The sequence below is a fragment of the Corylus avellana genome, chromosome 2 (assembly GCF_965113065.1).
Source record: "Corylus avellana chromosome 2, dhCorAvel1.hap1.2, whole genome shotgun sequence".
In the NCBI taxonomy this organism is placed as follows: Eukaryota; Viridiplantae; Streptophyta; class Magnoliopsida; order Fagales; family Betulaceae; genus Corylus; species Corylus avellana.
Window position 1 is genome coordinate 932,308 of NC_142491.1, and position 18,989 is coordinate 951,296.

The 18,989-nt window shown below is 34.4% G+C and overlaps 2 protein-coding genes across 5 annotated transcripts; both read left to right on the top strand.

Moving 5' to 3' along the window:
• Window positions 1–3,211: 3,211 nt before the first annotated feature.
• On the top strand, window positions 3,212–11,118 carry LOC132183728 (beta-glucosidase 17). Of its 3 annotated transcripts, XM_059597130.2 has the most exons (13): window positions 3,212–3,501; window positions 3,569–3,638; window positions 4,708–4,766; window positions 5,117–5,192; window positions 5,733–5,810; window positions 6,365–6,452; window positions 6,777–7,029; window positions 7,742–7,857; window positions 8,133–8,350; window positions 8,466–8,497; window positions 9,873–9,975; window positions 10,284–10,386; window positions 10,804–11,118. In XM_059597130.2, the coding sequence occupies exons 1-13, from the start codon at window positions 3,349–3,351 to the stop codon at window positions 11,009–11,011; spliced, it is 1,557 nt and encodes a 518-aa protein (XP_059453113.2). In that variant the 5' UTR covers window positions 3,212–3,348; the 3' UTR covers window positions 11,012–11,118. The 3 variants fall into 3 exon arrangements, with proteins under 3 accessions (XP_059453113.2, XP_088370157.1, XP_059453129.2); XM_088514031.1 differs by lacking the exon at window positions 5,733–5,810; XM_059597146.2 differs by lacking the exon at window positions 9,873–9,975 and having other exon boundaries at window positions 10,804–10,893.
• Window positions 11,119–12,536: 1,418 nt separating this feature from the next.
• LOC132185356 (beta-glucosidase 17) lies at window positions 12,537–17,050 on the top strand. 2 transcript variants are annotated; one of them, XM_059599142.2, is made up of 13 exons: window positions 12,537–12,727; window positions 12,972–13,041; window positions 13,646–13,704; window positions 13,779–13,854; window positions 14,014–14,091; window positions 14,183–14,270; window positions 14,467–14,719; window positions 14,886–15,001; window positions 15,365–15,582; window positions 15,751–15,782; window positions 15,893–15,995; window positions 16,559–16,667; window positions 16,774–17,050. In XM_059599142.2, the coding sequence occupies exons 1-13, from the start codon at window positions 12,599–12,601 to the stop codon at window positions 16,982–16,984; spliced, it is 1,542 nt and encodes a 513-aa protein (XP_059455125.2). In that variant the 5' UTR covers window positions 12,537–12,598; the 3' UTR covers window positions 16,985–17,050. The 2 variants fall into 2 exon arrangements, with proteins under 2 accessions (XP_059455125.2, XP_059455129.2); XM_059599146.2 differs by lacking the exons at window positions 15,751–15,782; window positions 15,893–15,995.
• Window positions 17,051–18,989: the final 1,939 nt, after the last annotated feature.

Here is an 18,989-nt window from a genome sequence, read left to right on the forward strand (position 1 = left end):
TGAAGGATCTGAGAGGCTTAATTCAATGTTTGAGTTTGAAAATTAATATATTGATCAAAAACCATTTGTTGGTTGAACCACAAGGTACGCGCATTAGTATGAGCCAAGACGAAATTAGAGTTTCTCATTCAGCGAGACTAACTAATGAATGAGAGATTAAACCTGATTTTAAAAGAGATCAAGCCTCTAAATATATAAGTACTATTATGTCTCCTATTTATTTGTAGTTTCATTTCGAGCTGTTCGAATATTAATTAAATGATTAAATTTAATTATTTTTATTAGCATAAAATTTTGAAATAATTGAAAATTTAACAAAAATCTTGTTGAACAAAAATTAAGCTTTTGGAATATATTAAAAGAAGGCATGATCCTGTTGGACAAGGATCATTTCTATTTCAAATGAAATTGATAATATTAATTTTATTGTCATGATTTAAAGTAGGTGTATCTAATAGTATACATAATTTCACATTAATATTTTTTTAAAAAAAATTATTTTATTTGAAATAAAAAGAATCCTATTTCCTCCTTGTCTAGACAATTGTAGGGATACTCATCATGTTTTATGAATGGACCCCAAAGTAAGGTATGTCCCATTAATTGGGATGGATTTAGATCCAATGCCAGCCCCAGAAATAGTTTGTAGACAGCTCATTTTAAATCATGACATGCAATGCAATAAATATTTTTTTTTTTTTTTTTAAAAAAAAGAAAATAAAAAATTGAAAGGTAGTTTTAAGTCTTTGTTGAGGGTGGCCAGCCACCCGAAAACAAAGGTGGCGTGACCACCTTCGATGGATTTGGGGTGGCTGCAATCACCCCTCCCCCCATCCCCTGGTTTTTTTATTGGGGATAGTCGTGTCATTCATGAACCACAATTTGCGGGTGGTTGAACCAATCCTTGGCCAATGGATGATTCCGCAACCCCAACAAACACCCAAGCCATTTTTAATGATCTCTCATTCAATTACGTGCATTGAAAGTTTAGGAGTTAAAAATGAAAGGTTTTAAAATTTGAAAGGGTATGTCAAAAGGGTTGGTAGTTCAGGAGTTTAAAGTAAAGTTTTCCTTTATTTTTTTTTTCATGGTACAGACCATGATGCCCAATAATTCAAGCTAATTAGTTGAGACTGTACGTGTCGGTGCCTGCAAATTGTGCACCTAACTTTCTTCCTCCCCATTGAATGTGTTGCCTTATCTGCCTAACAATTCTTTACTTGGGAAACCATGAGTAACTGAGATAGAACGCATTCAACTCACATTTATTTGATATTGATTGGTGTCTGGCTTTCTTTTTTTTTTTTTTTGGTTTTTTATTTAAAGTGATTGATATTGAAAATCACTTAAAACATGTCACTTCAGTACGTATGAAATGAGTGTCAAGGCAAAAATGGGGATATATTGTCATAATTTAAGTTTACAAGAAAATTATGTGATTAGATGATTGTGTTTTCGTCACGTACGCTTCGAATTGCTAGGCGCTAGAATTCAATATTCTTCTTTTGTTGCACTAATAGTACTGTATATTTGGTTTTTCTTTTTGAATTTCTTGTGTTTATGTTTTTCTCATAAGATGAATCTTTTAAGCTTTTGCAGCTAAAAAATTGAGAAAAACTTCTTTGAGACTAGATCTCAGTAAACCCTCAATTTAAAATGGTCGGTCCTTTTCTTTTAATAATAAAAAAAAAGATTAAATACATTTTTTTTTCTTGTGATTTAATAACTTTATTTTCTTTCACCTATGTTTTAATTTGTATTATAAATAATACATCGCTCATAACTAAAAACTTCTTGAAAAATAAAATAAAATTGGTCAGTCACCCCCAAATTATAAAATGGGGGGTCGTAATCACCCTTAACGGCCATGAGAGTAGCTCAACACTGGGGTTTTCCACACGGACCACACCCATTAATGTGAGACGTCACAATTAATTGTGTATACTAAATCATGTGGGGTCAACGATGTATATTTTGTCAATACCGATCTCCTTGGTTTTAGTCATTCACATGGCATCTGACAAGCACCATGGAGCAATGATTGTACTTTGGAGAAAGAACTTTTAGGTTGGCCAAGAGGTCATTTGCCTCCTTTGGTTCCTCTTGTCATCCTCTGGCTCCGCTATTGCATTCAACCCTAATCCAAAATATTATTTCACGAAGAACAGTTGAGACTTTTGTAGATCTACCCCCTAAAATGTTCTCATGCATTTATTTCTTTCTAAATTGCATGAATATCCATGGCCAACACATAACGAATATTGCATATATAATAATTCAAAACCTAACTTAAAAAAGTGAAGAACCAACAAAATTATAAGCATGCGGGCAAGAGTGGTACCTAGCTAATAATTAAATTAATGCAATGCCCTTCATATATTAATCAAGCTATGTGATCCACATGACCAAAAAAATATGGGAATGACTTCAGTCCGGTCAAGGCAAAAACCGTTATTTTCTGCTAACCACTCATAAGCTGACACCTCAGCTTAACACACAAAATTAAAATGAGAACAGAACCTAATTATTTTTCCATACAGCCATTTTAGCCACCATCCTCCGCCTGACGCTGCCGCCTCCTGGAACCTCCACCGCCATTGTCTGCGTTTCTCTTTTAGTTGGCCCCTTGGGGTGGCGTGTGGCCACCCTTGGCACATGGGGTGGCCCGCCAGCCACCCCAGAACTACTGGGGTGGCTTGCCGGCAACCCCCTGCCTGATCTGGGTGGCCAGCGGGCCACCCTATGGCCATGGGGGTGGCTGGCTAACCACCTCGTGGCCTGGGGTTGGCCCGCACAACCACCCTTAGCAAGATATGGGATGGCTTGGATGTGGCCCGCGCAGCCTCCCCTAGCTAGTTATGGGGTGGCTAATGAGCCACCCCAGATGGCTTAAGGGTGGCTGGCGCGGCCACCCCGTAGCCTGGGGGTGGCCGCGCCGGCCACCTCAGATGGGCTCATGGTCCTCTTTGTGATTGTCCTCATATTGCTTTGGTGTTTTAGTCTCATTTTAGATTTTTGCATTTTTTTTGAATGGTTGATGTGTCATGTGGTGATTGGTGGGCAGCTCACCAAGCACAACAAAACAAAAGCAGCTGTAAATATTCCCCACGTCTCAAAAAAAATATACCCCACATGGAATATATAAATTAGGGTGAAGATAAATAGCACGCCGGCAATTTTTTTTTTTTTTTTGCATTAAAATATTAAAAAAAAAAAATTTCCTGCTCCGCACGCCGCGTGCTCTGAATCACAGCTCTATAAATTATATTTAAGGAGTGTGGCAATCATCAAGCACAACAAAAGCAGATAGAGTTGAAGAGTGCAGCTATAAACCAAAAAAACTCAGACATGGAAATTCTTCATCTTCATCATCATCATCATCATCCTCTCCTCTTGTTCCTCCTTGCTCTGCTGGCCTGTTCCTTTGCCTGCACCGGGAATATTAACCGGACAGATTTTCCGGCTGGTTTCATGTTTGGAGCCGGGTCAAGTGCTTACCAGGTATATATATGCATGCATGCTTCATATATATAATATATTATGTTTGAGGTTCTTATTCCTTTTGAAGTACGAAGGGGCTGCACACCAAGATGGAAAAGGGTCCAGCATATGGGATACTTTCACTAGGATACATCCAGGTTCCTTAATACACTCTCTCTCTCTCTCTCTCTCTCTCTCTCTCTCAAAGAAAAAGAACCAAGAAAAAGAAAAGAGAAAGACAGTACCCAATACATGAAGGGGCACCTCCCCAAAGGACACAAGCAGGAAATGGAGCTTTTGTCCATACAAGAGTAAAAAAGAGTTCTCAATTTCAAAGTTCTCTCAAAACACAATTTTAAGCTTTTTAATTTTTTTAGGCTTTCAAATAATTAATAAATAAGTACGCTTTTTAATTTTTTTACTAAACAGACATATTTGTACCTAGTACGTCTTTTTATGTACCACGAGTGTCACAAACATGCTTTTAACCTTCTTTTAATTACTATTTAATTAATTTGTCTTAAATAAGCCCCGGCCCATTGTGTTAATTAATAATTGACCAATAACCAAATCCACCTTAATTAAGATAGTATGGACCTATATATAAGTCAATGGACATTATAGATATATTATTGAACACTTATAAAGTTAGAATATATAATGAATGCAATCCCACCTAAAAATACAATGAACTAATTAACCTATCTACAAGTCAAGGAAATTATGTGAATTACTGTTGACAAAATTTCACTTTCATTTCTAATCTTTTGGTATCTTCCTACTCAGAAAAATGAGTTTATACAATTATTTTTTGTTCTGATTTTATTTTGTTACATTTAATTATAGTATACATGGTATCACTTCATTTAAAATCTTTAAATAAAGATGCAACATATATACGCACCATTAAATTTGTAGAATTTAATCTAGACTACGAATTATTCATCTCTATTTTACTGAAATTAAGAGGATCCTGATCTGTGCATATTATAATGACATGAGGAACTCTTTTCAACTCCAGCTTTACTTTATTATTCTTTGTTTTTGCCATTTTCTTGGAAAAGAAATGTTCAGTAAAAAAGTACTAGATGGTATATATATATATATATATATATATATATATATATATATATGTTTCATATGGTATTTAAAATAAAAAATCAGTTCGATCTATTTCTATGTAATACTGTAGTTTGACTGTTAATTTATTAATATTTTGTGGAGCAGAAAAAATTTTGGACCATTCTACCGGTGACATAGCTGAGAATTTTTACAATCGTTTCGAGGTATGATTAATTTTGGACCATTCTACCGGTGATAATATTGCTATTTTTCACGTTCATGTTAATTTTAAGTAATTTTTTTTTTTTTTTTTTTTTTTTTTTTAGTGATTGGCGTGATATATAAGTAATATGCTATTTTTTTAAAAAAAAAATACTACATATTAACCGGTATGACGTGGGCATAGAGAATAGCATTACTCAAACCAAAAACAAAGAAACGCGACTATATATATACCCAACCCTCCTCCTACACAAGAATGATGCATATCGATCGATTGTTTTCCATTTCATTTCTTTGATTTTGGTTTTGTGTTGGGCCAATTTGATAAAAAGAGTACTGGGAAATGTTTCAGGATGACATATCTCTGATTAAAGAAATTGGCTTCGATTCCTTTAGGTTCTCCATCTCATGGCCCCGAATACTACCAAGTAAGTCGTAAGATCATTAATTACTAGACGCAAGTTTTGTGTAGAGGATGATAAACTGAAGAATTGTTCAAAATGACTTTTCTCTAGAACAATTTTTTCCTCTGAGTTGGAGGAGACTATTTTAATTCAATCTATTAAATTAACATCTGTTTTTAGAGCATGTGATTCTTATATGAGTTTTTAATGTAAACCAACTTGAGTACTGTTATATACTACATCATTATCTTACTATGCTAACTTGACAGAGTGTAATAATCCTTGGATCAACTCATGTTAAAAAAATATGTCTAAGGACTATAATTATACCCTACCACATTAGTATATTGTGATATATAAAAGTATGATATTTGTGTGGAATATATAATTACTCAAACCGACATGTCCTTAGGCGTACTCTAAAGACAAATTTCTATTTAATCAACTGAGTTCTTCTAATCTAATTTGAAGAAAAAGTATATCTTTTATGTTGAGAACCTATAAAAAGACCTTTAAATATTCCAGGTAACATCTGATTTAACTACAACTTAATTTTGTCATTAGAGGGAAAAATTAGTGAGGGGGTGAACCAGGAAGGTGTCGCCTACTACAATAACCTCATAAATGAGCTTGTATATCAAGGTAAAATTTCATTCTTCCTCACATTCCAACAATTAAGGATAGAGATTCTCACAATTTTCTGTTCGAATTGCTAACAATTTTGCTAGTATGCAATCTAGACAGTAGATGTGATTGAGCAGCCTACCTATCTGAACAAATCTCGGGCAATCCGCTCATTTGTTCAAATTGATAGCAAGTGAACCCGATAAAGACTCTTACATTTACTGCCTGAATTGATAGCAATTCGAACAAAAGTATTGGACAAGGATCCTATCCCTTTCAAATTAAATGGATAGTATCCATTTGATGATCAAGATTTAAAGTTAGTGTGTCTAACGGTGTATATGAAGTCAATGTTGGCATGTCTTTTTTTAAAAATTAAATAATATAAAGCTATGTACACCGTTAGATACACCAACTTTAAATTCTAATTATTAAATGAATACTATCCATTTTATTTGAAATAAATAATATCAGATTCCAAAATTACTTGGGCTTGCAAACAATAAGATACTTATCATAATTTGGATTTTAGAAAGGCCTCTTCCCATCATCTTTGACTACAATTTAAGCAGGTTTAGAACCTTTTGTAACACTATTCCATTGGGATCTTCCACAAGCCCTTGAAGACGAGTATCGAGGATTCTTGAGCCCAAACATCGTGTAAGTATGACATACTCGTGAAAATCCATTAAGCAATGGGTTCAAGAAAACTCGAAAATACAAAATAAATAAATAAATAAAAGTGAAAAATGCATATGCTCAGTGATTAAGCAATTCTAACAATAAATATAAGAGAGTTACTATGAGCCCATTTGTCCGAGTAGGTCTTGGCCAACCTACTCTCTTATTCAGGCAGGGGGTTTATAAGGGTTCTCTTACATTTATCTCTCATATTTTTAGCAATTCCGACAATAAATTGTTGAGAACTCGAATTCCGTATCCAACCTTGTAAGTAATTGCCAATGGATCAATTCCAACAATCAGGGATGATTATCGAGACTACGTGGACTTCTGCTTCAAAGAATTTGGTGATAGAGTGAAATATTGGGTCACATTCAATGAGCCAAATTATTTTGCCAGTGAAGGGTACGCAACAGGCACCAATGCACCTGGTCGATGTTCAACCTATATTGGAAACTGCACATTTGGGAATTCAGCGACAGAACCCTATATAGTGGGCCACAACATGCTTCTTTCTCATGCAACTGCTGTAAAACTCTACAGGGAAAAATATCAGGTGCTTGCTTCAATTCTGACAATAGTTTTTTTTTTTTTTTTTTTTTATTGGAATAAAATCTCTTCATTGATGATAAAAAAAAACAGTCTAGAGCATAAAACTCTAAATAAGAATAACTATTTTACAGTCTAAATAAGCATAAAACTCTAACAATAGTTTCAGATAACTATATGTTTTACATAGATTATTCAAATCATTGCTTATACTTAAATGGACAAAGTTTTTTTCAATTCAGTCTATTAAACTGACATTTGTTCTTACAATATGTGCTTAAAATGCATGTGAGAATCACTTATTTTAAGAACATGAGTCATTTAATAGATTGGGTTGAAAGAATTTCAATCTAGTTTGGAGAAAAATTAACTTTGTCAAATTCAAACTACATATAAGAGTGAGTTTTTTGAAGATTTTTTTGAAAAACTTTACTTACTCCCTCGAACTGCCATAGGTTTTGCAATGTCGCCCCCAAACCATCAAAAGTTGTAATGTGGGTGCTCAACGTTTGAGGAAGACATTGCAAAACCCATAACATTTCGAGGGGAGTAAGTGAAGTTTTCCCAAGATTTTTATTTTTTACTATCCTTAGAAAACAATTTAGGAAGAAAAAAAAAAAACAAAGTATTTATACCTTGATATATATTCCTATAATATGAAGAAAACAATTATCTTATGTTATAATTCGGATGGATAGGGTTAACCCAATTTGATGTAGGCTTCACAAAAGGGAAAGATTTCGATTATAGTAGCTTGTGACTGGATGGAGCCCAAATTCCAAACAGTTGCTAGCCACAAGGCTGCCTTGAGAGCTCTTGATTTTATGTTTGGATGGTAAGTTTTATGAGTTGGATTTTCTCTCTTAGCTTTTATTTTGGGAAGACAATAATTAGGACATTATTTAAGTAAAACGACCTTTTTTTCTTTTTATTTTTTTATTTATTTTTTTTAATTCAAAGTGAGGAGAGGAAAAAGATAAATTACAAGAAAACAAATAACAAAGGTAACAGAGGTTTTTTATGTACAGTCGGGATCAATCAATTTTATTACCAGTTTAATTAACGCACTTTTTTTTTTATTGGTATTATTATTATGATTATTTTGTGTAGGTATGCTCATCCAATTACCTTCGGTGAGTACCCTGAAACAATGAGAGCTTTGGTGGGGAATCGACTGCCCAGATTTACTTCATCGCAATCGGAGAAGTTAAAGGGGTCTTATGATTTCCTTGGAGTAAATTACTACACAGCAAATTATGCACAAGACTCTACATCTTTCCCCACCCTCAATCTAAGTTACACAACTGATAGCCGTGTGAATCTTACCTGTAAGCTTTGAATTAATCCTCCACCTTTGATTAGCTAATTACAAATTTAACCATTTATTTTCCCTCCTAATTAATCACACTCACACCATTAATCTCACATTATTTGTTTCCACAGCGGAGAAAGACGGCATTCCTATTGGTCAACCTGTAATCTCTCTCTCTCTCTCTCTCTCTCTCTCACACACACACACACAAACGCACAGATATTCAAACACGTGAGTTGGTTGCATGCAGACAAAGTTTTTCTTCAGACATGGTTGGATTCAATTCAATCTTTTAAATTGATATGTATTTAAAATATTAAAATATATGTAAGAACTACAAATGTTTAAATTAGGGGTGATAATTCGTGTTCGTGCATCGTTAATGTATGGACAGAGACGAAGGAATGGGGGCCGGTATAGGCCCCCTTTTCAAGGAAAAAAAATCAAGGTAAAAAATAAAATAAAATTGGCCTACTGCCCCCACCAACTCATTTTTTTGGCCCTTGACCCCTGCCTATACTAATTTCTACTTCTGTCCATAAGTATGGATAAGACTATATAGGTCAATCTTATTCTGATCCATTTAATTAAACAGCTTAGACCCCTCAACACTGAATTATGATCATCTCCATATTCATCTAAACGAGAGAATATCCAATTAGTTATATTTGAGAGGTATTTTTATTCCTCAAAAAGTGAAAAGATAAAAATACTTCTAAAATATAACCAAACAGATTTTTCCAATTCAAATGAACTGGAGATGATCAAATTCTCTCAACTCTAACCGATTAATTTCATGTTGGGTTTACGGTCATGTCAAAAATTGCCAGCCCTTATATCACATGTCGGGTTTGGATCGTGTCAAGACATGGGTATAAAATTATATAGATAAGCTTTAACCCAACCAAAGTCAAAACCATAAGTCAAGGTGTGAGGCAACTAATTTTGAAGGATTTATATTGTAAAAGTCTAAATTACCCATTAACCCTAAGTCTCTAATTTTGTACGGGGTTTGTGTGAGGTTCGCGGATGGTATAAAAAATTGCATGTCCTAATTTAAACGCATGTTAGTTTAATGGATTGAGTTGACAACAAATTTCTTCGATCTATTTTAAAGAAAAACTATGTTCAAATAGAAGTGAGTATATAATATGCCTAGCTACACTAGCAACTTTAGTATGTTATGTTGAGAAATAGTCCTACATTGCCTGTGGACAAGATCTTGGGCATATTTATGAGGAATGGACAACCCTCTCTTATATAACCGGTTTTATGATATGAGTTAGGCCCACAAATTTCTTCATGGTATCAGAGCCTACCACAGGACGAATGTGGGTCCACACTACTTACCCCGTGACAAAGACAAAGAAAAATACATGCCTGGACGTGAGGGAATGTGTTAAGAAATAGTCTCACATTGCTTGTGGATAAGATCTTGAGCATGTTTATAAGGAATGGGCAACCCTCTCTTATAAAACCGGTTTTATGAGATAAGTTAGGCTCACAAATTTCTTTATGTTACACAAATTGTTTTGTAGACCGCTATCAGCTGGCTCTACATTTATCCAAGAGGAATTCGAGAAGTTGTGCTATACATAAGTAGACGTTTCAACAATCCACCTATTTACATTACAGAAAACGGTAAGAAAAATAATCTTTTATCATTTTTCATACACTTTAGTTAGTTAGAGCTTGTTTGAGATTACGTTTGAAAAATAAAATTTTTAAATCAAGAAGTGTTTTTTAGAAGTGCGTTTTGGCCATTTAGGCTTTTTGAATCCTTAAACTGCTTTCAATTTTTTTTACTAAATGGGTTTTTTTTTTTTTCAAACGAATTTTTGTAGTGTTAAACGCACTTTTATGCCCCTCAAATACACTCCCAAACAGGCCCTTAGTGTAATTGTTATTACAATCATTAAATCAAACCTATATATATTTGTTATTTTCAGGAGTTGCTGATAAGGGCTCGTTGCCGATTCAAGATGCCCTCAATGATAGCTTGAGGATAAACTACCACCGTAGCCATCTGTCGAATCTCTCGGAGGCTATCAAGTGAGTGTCATTTTGACTAAAGATTTGACTAACAATTTGCATAATATGGTAACTCAACATTAATAAAAATCAAAAATCAATTTGGTCCTCTCTCGTTTTTGGGAATAGTGAAAATATATAAATAAAGAATCTGAATATAAGTGCATTGAAAAATGGGTTGCTAAAATAGAAAAAACATGTGTTTTTTAACTAAATTTTAGCTAGACATTTGTTAAGCCAAATGTGAGTGCTTACCGTTCATTAACCTTCTCTTGGGGTTGACAATAGAGCTTACCTATCCGAACATGATTACTGCCTGGGAGAGGGAAATTGTAACGGACCAATTGTGTGGATCCCAATCTGAATAAATGGCATTTCTAATACATATATGAGTACTAATTATTGAAAGGTATTAACGGGTAGAGTTCAATTTGGCAGGGGTGGAGCTGATGTGAGGGCATACTACGTGTGGTCATTTCTTGATGACTTTGAGTGGGAATTCGGTTATACTCTTCGGTTTGGCCTCACTTACATAGATTACAGAAATGATCTGAGAAGATACCTCAAACAATCTGCTTTATGGTTCAAAAGTTTCCTCCAAAAGGAAAATGTCACCACAAGCCCACCTTTGTTATATCCTGCTTAATTTGTTGTATGCAGAACTATATTAAGAAGAATTTCAGCAAGCATTTATTCTGAAAATTAAATCGTTAATTTTTACCAAAAACAGATCATTTTAAGCTATATGAGCAGCATCTAGCAGTCTATGATGCCAAACATGTCTTGCTTTTGTTAATATAATCAACCACTGCGCAAATTATATATATATATACATACAACTTGTCAGAATTGAGGCAGTTTGAGACGAACCGCATTGAACTACGAAATTAAAATTCACCTAACAACCTAGCTGCAAAATAACAAGAAAAGTACACAAACACTTCCAAATGTTAGAATATATCTTGATTGTAGTTATCTCCTATCTTTTAGGTAATTTACATCAAATCTAATTTGATATTGTCTCCAACTACGACAGTTTTTTTATAAATAAAGACCATTTGTATTGTAATATATTGTTGGGGAGAAAATCAATTAGTCCATTTTCCGTAAAACAACTCATTGGAGACTCGCAAATCTCGAACTAGAAGCAAGCCTGTTTGAAGTCCCTCGTTAGGGTGCAAGGTGTCAGCATTGAGGCAGTTTGAGACGAACCACATTGAACAGGGAAAGGTTTTGTGCCGAACCAGGGAGGGTTCATCATTACTGAACCACGAGCAAGCCAAACCATTTCACTGCACCCAACGAATGATACGAAAGAGCCATGCAGGAGGCCATACCTCGCTTACCCAGTCCTTGACTCAGGTGAAAGTAGGTGTCCAATTAGGGAAAGCGTCTGTCTATTCACAGCTGTATAATGTCCAATCAAACCTACCACGGACGCAGAGGGTACAGGAACTATCCCCATGGTATGACTGGTGGGCCCGACCCTGCAAAAGCCATGTTGGGTCAATCCCTATGGCCCACATGTCATCATCCCATTCCCAATGACGAACGACAGCCCAGATCCTAAGTACGATGAACGGTGGACAAGGGAGCATAACAGTGGGCCATAGGAAACTTGACTTTGGCAGCCCTTTGACCATTTCTTGTATGCACATTTAAAAGGGGGCTTCATGTATAAAAAAAAACTAGAGAAAAAATATTCAATAAAAGACAGATGAAATTCAATTAGATTCTGGGTTCCATAGTCATTCTCTAATCAGCATTTACCATCTTTTTAGCTTGTGAGTTAGTGTAAAACTTTGGTGACCAGAAACTGTGTGAACATATATAATCAAGAAATAAAAGCAAGACGTACCCATTTGGGCTCTTCCTTAGTGATGTATGTAGGTGTCTAATACTAAACCACCTATAAATCTTTGTCTTCAATTTCTCTCTTTATTCCATTTTGTATATAATTTTCCATTGCATTATGAATTTTTTCACCAAAGTCATATATTTGTGGTCTTGGCTACAAAATGCAAGGTTTATTACCATACAAGTACACAACAAACAATATATTGAATGACGGTTGCACCAACACTTTCAAAGTCATAGCTATTGCCGAGACAAAAGTTCAGACAGCCTAGCTGCGAACAGAACAAGAAACACCAGCACTTCCATAGTGTATACACGACCACATAAGTGCTGGCTGGTACATTAATTTATTAGTGCTACGCAGCACAAAGTAAGCATGGACATTTCTCACCATCTGCACTTCTATCTTCTGGTCCTGGCCTATTGCTTTGCCTGCACTGAAGGTCTTAACCGGAGAGATTTTCCGGCCAGTTTTGTTTTTGGAGCAGGGTCAAGTGCTTATCAGGTATGGCAGTGCTAGTGCTCTAACATTAGTTACACTCATTCCTGTCAGGTAAACTCCAGCTACACAATCCTGCCCACAAAAACCGTGTATCGGTTGAGTGAGGACTCGAATAGTCGATCTCGTAGTATTAACCAAACGAATCAACCATTCGAGTTAACCCTCATGGGCACATTGCACACATATATATGTATACGTTTCTCTTTCATGATCTTTGGTGTTTCCTTTGTTTTCTTTTCGTTTGAAGTATGAAGGGGCGGCATACCAGCATGGCAAAGGGTCCAGCATATGGGATACTTTCACTAGGATGCATCCAGGTCTCTCTGCATTATTTTCTTTCCATGGAGTCCCAAGTGTTAGTTTTCACTGTCATGCTACTCGCAATGTAGCAATAAATAGTTTGTCAAAGTGCTTAAAGGACTGAGGATACTAAATGCAAGTTAACTCTGATTTCCTCTTTCTTTTCTAAGAAGATAGAGGGTGAGAGAATTGACGAGGGAGCAGTTTCTGAAATTTTTCAGCTGATGTGTTCTATTAAAATGACATATTTCTTTAGAGCACGCGATGCTCAAAGGACAGATATTACATGCTTTGTTAATCCTATTAAAATTTTATATAAGAACCACATGATGTAACGATCAATGTCGGTTCAATTGACTAAATTCCTCCAACCTACAAGTCATAGGAATTCCGAGAATTCTTTTTAACAAAGTTTTTCTATTTTTAGTATCTTATATTGAGCAGAGAGACAGAGAGAAGAATAAAGGGAAAGATAAATATCATTTGAATCATTTAGATAAAACAAGAACAACTAGATTTTGTACTTCAATTTATCACAAAGGTTTGATGTAATTAATGAACTTTAATTCTACCCTATATCTCTTCTTATGCTTTCTGAGAAATTTTATGGTGTCCTTGCAGAAAAAATTTTGGGCAATGCTACAGGGGACGTAGCCGAAGATTTTTATTATCGTTTTAAGGTGTGATTTTTTATTTTTTATTTTTGGTGTGAATCTGATAAGAAAAGTGAGATATGTATATATGTTTATTTCAGGAAGATATAGCTCTGATGAAAGAAATTGGTTTAGATTCCTTCAGATTTTCCATCTCATGGTCCAGAGTTCTACCTGGTAAAGATCATTCTTGATTCTTTCTTTACCATTTTATGTAAGATGGAAGAAAGAGTTTGGTTTGTCTCTACTGAAAAAATAACTGAAAATCTTCTGTGCAAAAATTCAATTTATACAGTCACTGCAAGTGATATAAATGAAGTCTATTTTTGTTCTTAGAGGGAAAACTTAGTGGAGGAGTGAACCAAGATGGTGTTGAATTCTACAATGAACTCATTAATGAGCTCCTACATAATGGTAAAACTTCATCCTCTCTCTTATCCCACCCATAATTTGCTTTGGCACATTTCCTTCCTTTTGTAACTTAGTTTTTCACAATGATGGGCAGGAATTCAACCTTTTGTAACTTTATTCCATTGGGATGTTCCACAAGCACTAGAAGATGAGTATGGTGGATTCTTGAGCACAAACATCGTGTAAGTTTGATTATCAATTATCCAAATATTGGAAAAGAGATCAGCTCGAATGGTCGATTCGTGTGGTTAATACCACAACATCGGTTATTCGAGTTCTCACTCAACCGATACACGATTCATGCGGGCAGAGTAATCATCACAGGGTTTTATCTTCCCTGCCTAGCTAATTGGCAATTGTTCATGCTCCAATCATTAGGGATGATTATGGAGACTATGCCAACTTGTGCTTCAAAGAATTTGGCGACAGAGTGAAGAAGTGGGTGACTTTTAACGAGCCAAATACATTCAGTAGTGAAGGTTATGCAACTGGGAACGTGGCGCCTGGTCGATGTTCTAACTATGAAGGGACCTGCACGGCCGGAAACTCAGCAACAGAACCCTATGTGGTAGCCCATCACATTATTCTTTCTCATGCAACTGCTGTAAATTTGTACAAGAACAAGTTTCAGGTTTGTGTTCATTACTATAGCTTTTGACAAATTTTTTTCCCAAGTGTTTATAGTCTACTTGCTGCTCATATTTGTGTTAGCACTTTGTATATTTTTGCTTGTTCATATTCTGAGAAATGAAGACTTTTATAATGATGCATAAGATAGACGGATTTAACTTCTGCAGGCTTCTCAAATGGGAGAAATTGGGATTACAGTATCAACTTTTTGGATGGTGCCCAAGTACCAAACCGTTGCTAGCAGCATGGCTGCATTCAGAGCTCTTGATTTTGCATTTGGATGGTGAGTATTATGAATGGAAATTCTCAGCTAGTGCTCTTTCATGTGAAGAAACATGTTTTAGAAATTCCACATGTTTTAGAATAATCTCTGATATCATGTTAAATTATCAGTTATCCTAAAAGCTTAAACTGATAGGAAGAGATAAATTTAATCACTTAATCATACTTTAACAGTTATAGGCATACACAAGAAGTAGACACTAATAATGTACCTCTATGTTAATGATGGGAGATAATGCAGGAGAATATGTTCTGTTCCAGTGCCCTTTGGTCCTTATTCTTCTTCTTGGAATTTTTTATTTGTTTTATTATTGCTATTTTTATTAACTTCATTATCATTATCATCACTATAATTACTTTCCAGGTTTGTTAATCCAATTACATATGGTGACTACCCTGAGTCCATGAGAGCTTTGGTAGGAAATCGACTGCCAAATTTCACTGAAGCACAATCCAATATGGTAAAGGGGTCTCTTGATTTCCTTGGGCTAAATTACTACACTGCAAGATATGCAGATGACTCTACATCCTCCAGCAGCTTCAACTTAAGTTACACAACAGATAGCCATGTAGATACCAGCAGTAAGTCTTAAAGCCACACCCCTATAAATGATGAGAAAAACCAAAAGAAATGCTTCCAACTTTTACTGCAATCTCTTTACAAATTTACACGACAGTCTACGTTATAGTGGCCAACAGTCTAAAATAATTTCAGTTATACTAACGTTGTCATGCCATGTGTTGCGGCAGCGGAGAAAGATGGCATTCCTATTGGTGAACCAGTAATCTCTCTTTCTCTCTGTCTCTCACCTACACCTTCACATTCACATATTCATAAACATGATCATGCTCAAATTTTACTAAGCAAAGAATGTCACAAATGATATTTTAGACACCTTCTGGCTGGCTTTACATTTATCCAAGGGGGATTCGAGACTTTGTGCTATATGTTAAGAGAAACTTCGACAATCCACCTATTGTCATTACTGAAAACGGTAAAACATTTTTTTATGAATAACGTTATTTAGTAGACTGTTATATGATTGCCATATAATTGGGATGACCTAGCAATAAAAATCATCCATTTAATTTTTCTTTTTACAAGTCGTTGTTGACTCAATGGTTGATCTGTTAAAGTGTCGATTAAATGATTAAATTTACCTCTTCTTATAAGCTTAAGTTTTTGGGATAACTGGTAATTTAACATGGTATCAGAGCCAAAGGTCCTGTAATCGAACCTTGACTCCATCAATCACCCCCATTTAAATTAAATATTCCACGTGTTGTGCCTCACTTATTAAAAATGAGTTTGAACCCACATGTGAGGGATAATGTTAAAATGTTGATTAAATAATTAAATTTACCTCTTCCTATTAGCTTAAGCTTTTAGAATAAATGGTAATTTAATATGATCTTCATTGTTACGTCATCCTAATTGTATGGTAGTCGTATAACAGTCTACTAAATACCATTTCTTTTGCTTTCTTCCTTTTTAAGTAGTTCACTTAAAATTCTTATCATGTATATATCAAACTTATGCATTTGGATTTCTTTTCAGGACTCAGTGATGTAAATAACAACTCGTTGCCAATTGAAGATTTTCTCAATGATAGCTTGAGGTTAAAATACCTCCACCTCCATCTATCAACTCTCTTAAAAGTTATCAAGTGAGTATGGATGAATATTAATGTTAGAATATTAATTAAATAGTTAAATTTAATCTTTTCTATAAGTTCAAACCCTAACTCGACAGTTATTTCCCGTATATGACAGGGATGATGGAGTTGATGTTAGGGGATACTATGTGTGGTCATTTCTTGATGACTTCGAATGGGAATTTGGTTATACATATCGGCTTGGCATCAACTTCATAGATTACAAAAATGGGTTGAGAAGATATATGAAACACTCTGCTTTATGGTTCCAAGATTTCCTTCAAAATGAAAGCCAGACCACAAGGCAGCCATTGTTGTACTCTCAGTGATGGAAATGAAAGAGAATGATATGTTGTGTGCTAAAATAATGGCTGTAATTTGTTCTATACTTTAAAAAAAATTCAGTGTTTATTATTTTGAAAAGCGTTATTTCTACCTTCTCAGGACAAATACAATCTTTTTTGTATTCTTTTCTCAAGATAAATACATTAACAAATAACTCAAAACACAAAACGCTCTTCAAAATGAAAAAAAAAAAACAGTATTCACATTTTCGTCATATCAAAACACTTTTTTCAAATAAAAAACAAAAAACAATCATCTAAACACGTTAACAAACATATTCATACCTTGTGCACTGGTTTTGAAAGTAAGAAGCAGCATTGGGTTTTCTAGTTTGCCTTACCACCAAAGGTTGTATAAAAGAAACCTCCCAACTAGAGGGACACGAATGGTTACAAGCATTTGTTTGTGTTTTTGTTTCGGTTCTCAAGAAACAAAATATTTTTGCACTCAAAACACAAAACATTCTTCAAACTATAAAAAACAATATTTATATTTATGTCATATCAAAACACTTTTTCAAATAAAAACAAAATTCAATCATCAAAACACATTAACAAACATATTCAAGCTCGTGCATGGGTATAATACTATATATGTCAATTATAATCTAACTCATTTAATTAAATAAGTCAGACAGCTCAACTGTAATTCACTAATTTCATATTAAATTTACATGGACACATGCCATTTTTATAAATTGAATTCGAGAAAATTTTCCCAACCCAGTTTTTAGGAAAACTCTGTCCTTATGAGGCATAGTGGGAGTTGGACAAAGTTTTCTCCAAACTGAGTTGAAGGAAAGAAGAACTTCCTCCACCTCAATCTATAAAAATAACATGTGTCTTTTTTTTAATAAAATTTAGTGAAAAGTCCACATGCCCCCCTCAAACTATCACCCAATTGATAATGTTCTCCCTCAAACTACCACTCAATTGGCAATGTCCCCCCCGACCCCCCCCCCCCCCCCAAAAGAAAAAAAAAACTACCAAAACATTGCAATGTCCCCCAATGCTAAAAAAAAAAAAAAAAAAAAAAAAAAAAAAAAAAAGAGAGATAAAAATGCACCTATAGATTTATCAATAAGACAAAATTAAATGAAAATTTTATTTAAAAAAAAAACAAATTTTTTTAAATAATAATTTTTTTAAATGGAAATGTTTATTTATTTATTTATTTTTTTGAAACAAAATTTTTTATTTAAAAAATGATTTATTTTAAAAAAAAAAGAAAAAAAAAATTTAATTTTTTTAAACAGAATTTTCTATTTAAAAAAAATTTTAAAAAAATTAAAAAAAAAAATCGATAATTCTTACAAAAAGGAATTTTTTTATATTTAATTTGGCCAAATTTTATATTTAGTTTTAGGTTTTTATTTTACTAAAGGTAGTTTCGTCATTAGGGGACATTGACATAATTTTGTATTTTTTTTTTGGGGGAGGATATTGTCAATTGGGTGGTAGTTTGAAGGGGGTGTGCGGACTGAACACGTCATTTTTATAGATTGAGCTGGATAAAGTTCTTCTAACCAAGTTTGGACATTTTTAACCCAGTTTGGATAGTTTCCTCCAAACTGGGTTAAAAGAAATTTTTCCAATTTAGTCGGTTAAATTGACATCTATAAAACATATGTTTAAGGTACACATTTTTATAGATTGAGTTGGATGATATTCCTCTAAGCTAGTTTGCACATTTTTAACTTGGGTTAAAAGAAAATTTTCCAATTTAATAGGTTAAATTGACATCTATCTTTAGAGCATGTAATTCTTCAATGCATTCACATCAGTGGTAGTTCTTTGTTAGGCACCCGACATGGGAGGCGGCATAGTAATATCAGCATTGTCACAATTTGTGATGGTAATAATCAACATTTTGATGAATTGGGGCGATTTGCAGTTTGTAGGCGGAAAATTGATGGGAATCCCAATCCCACTTGCTCACGAGGCTTAACTTCATTACAGGGGCAATCGGCATGGCCTTATTGGCATACAA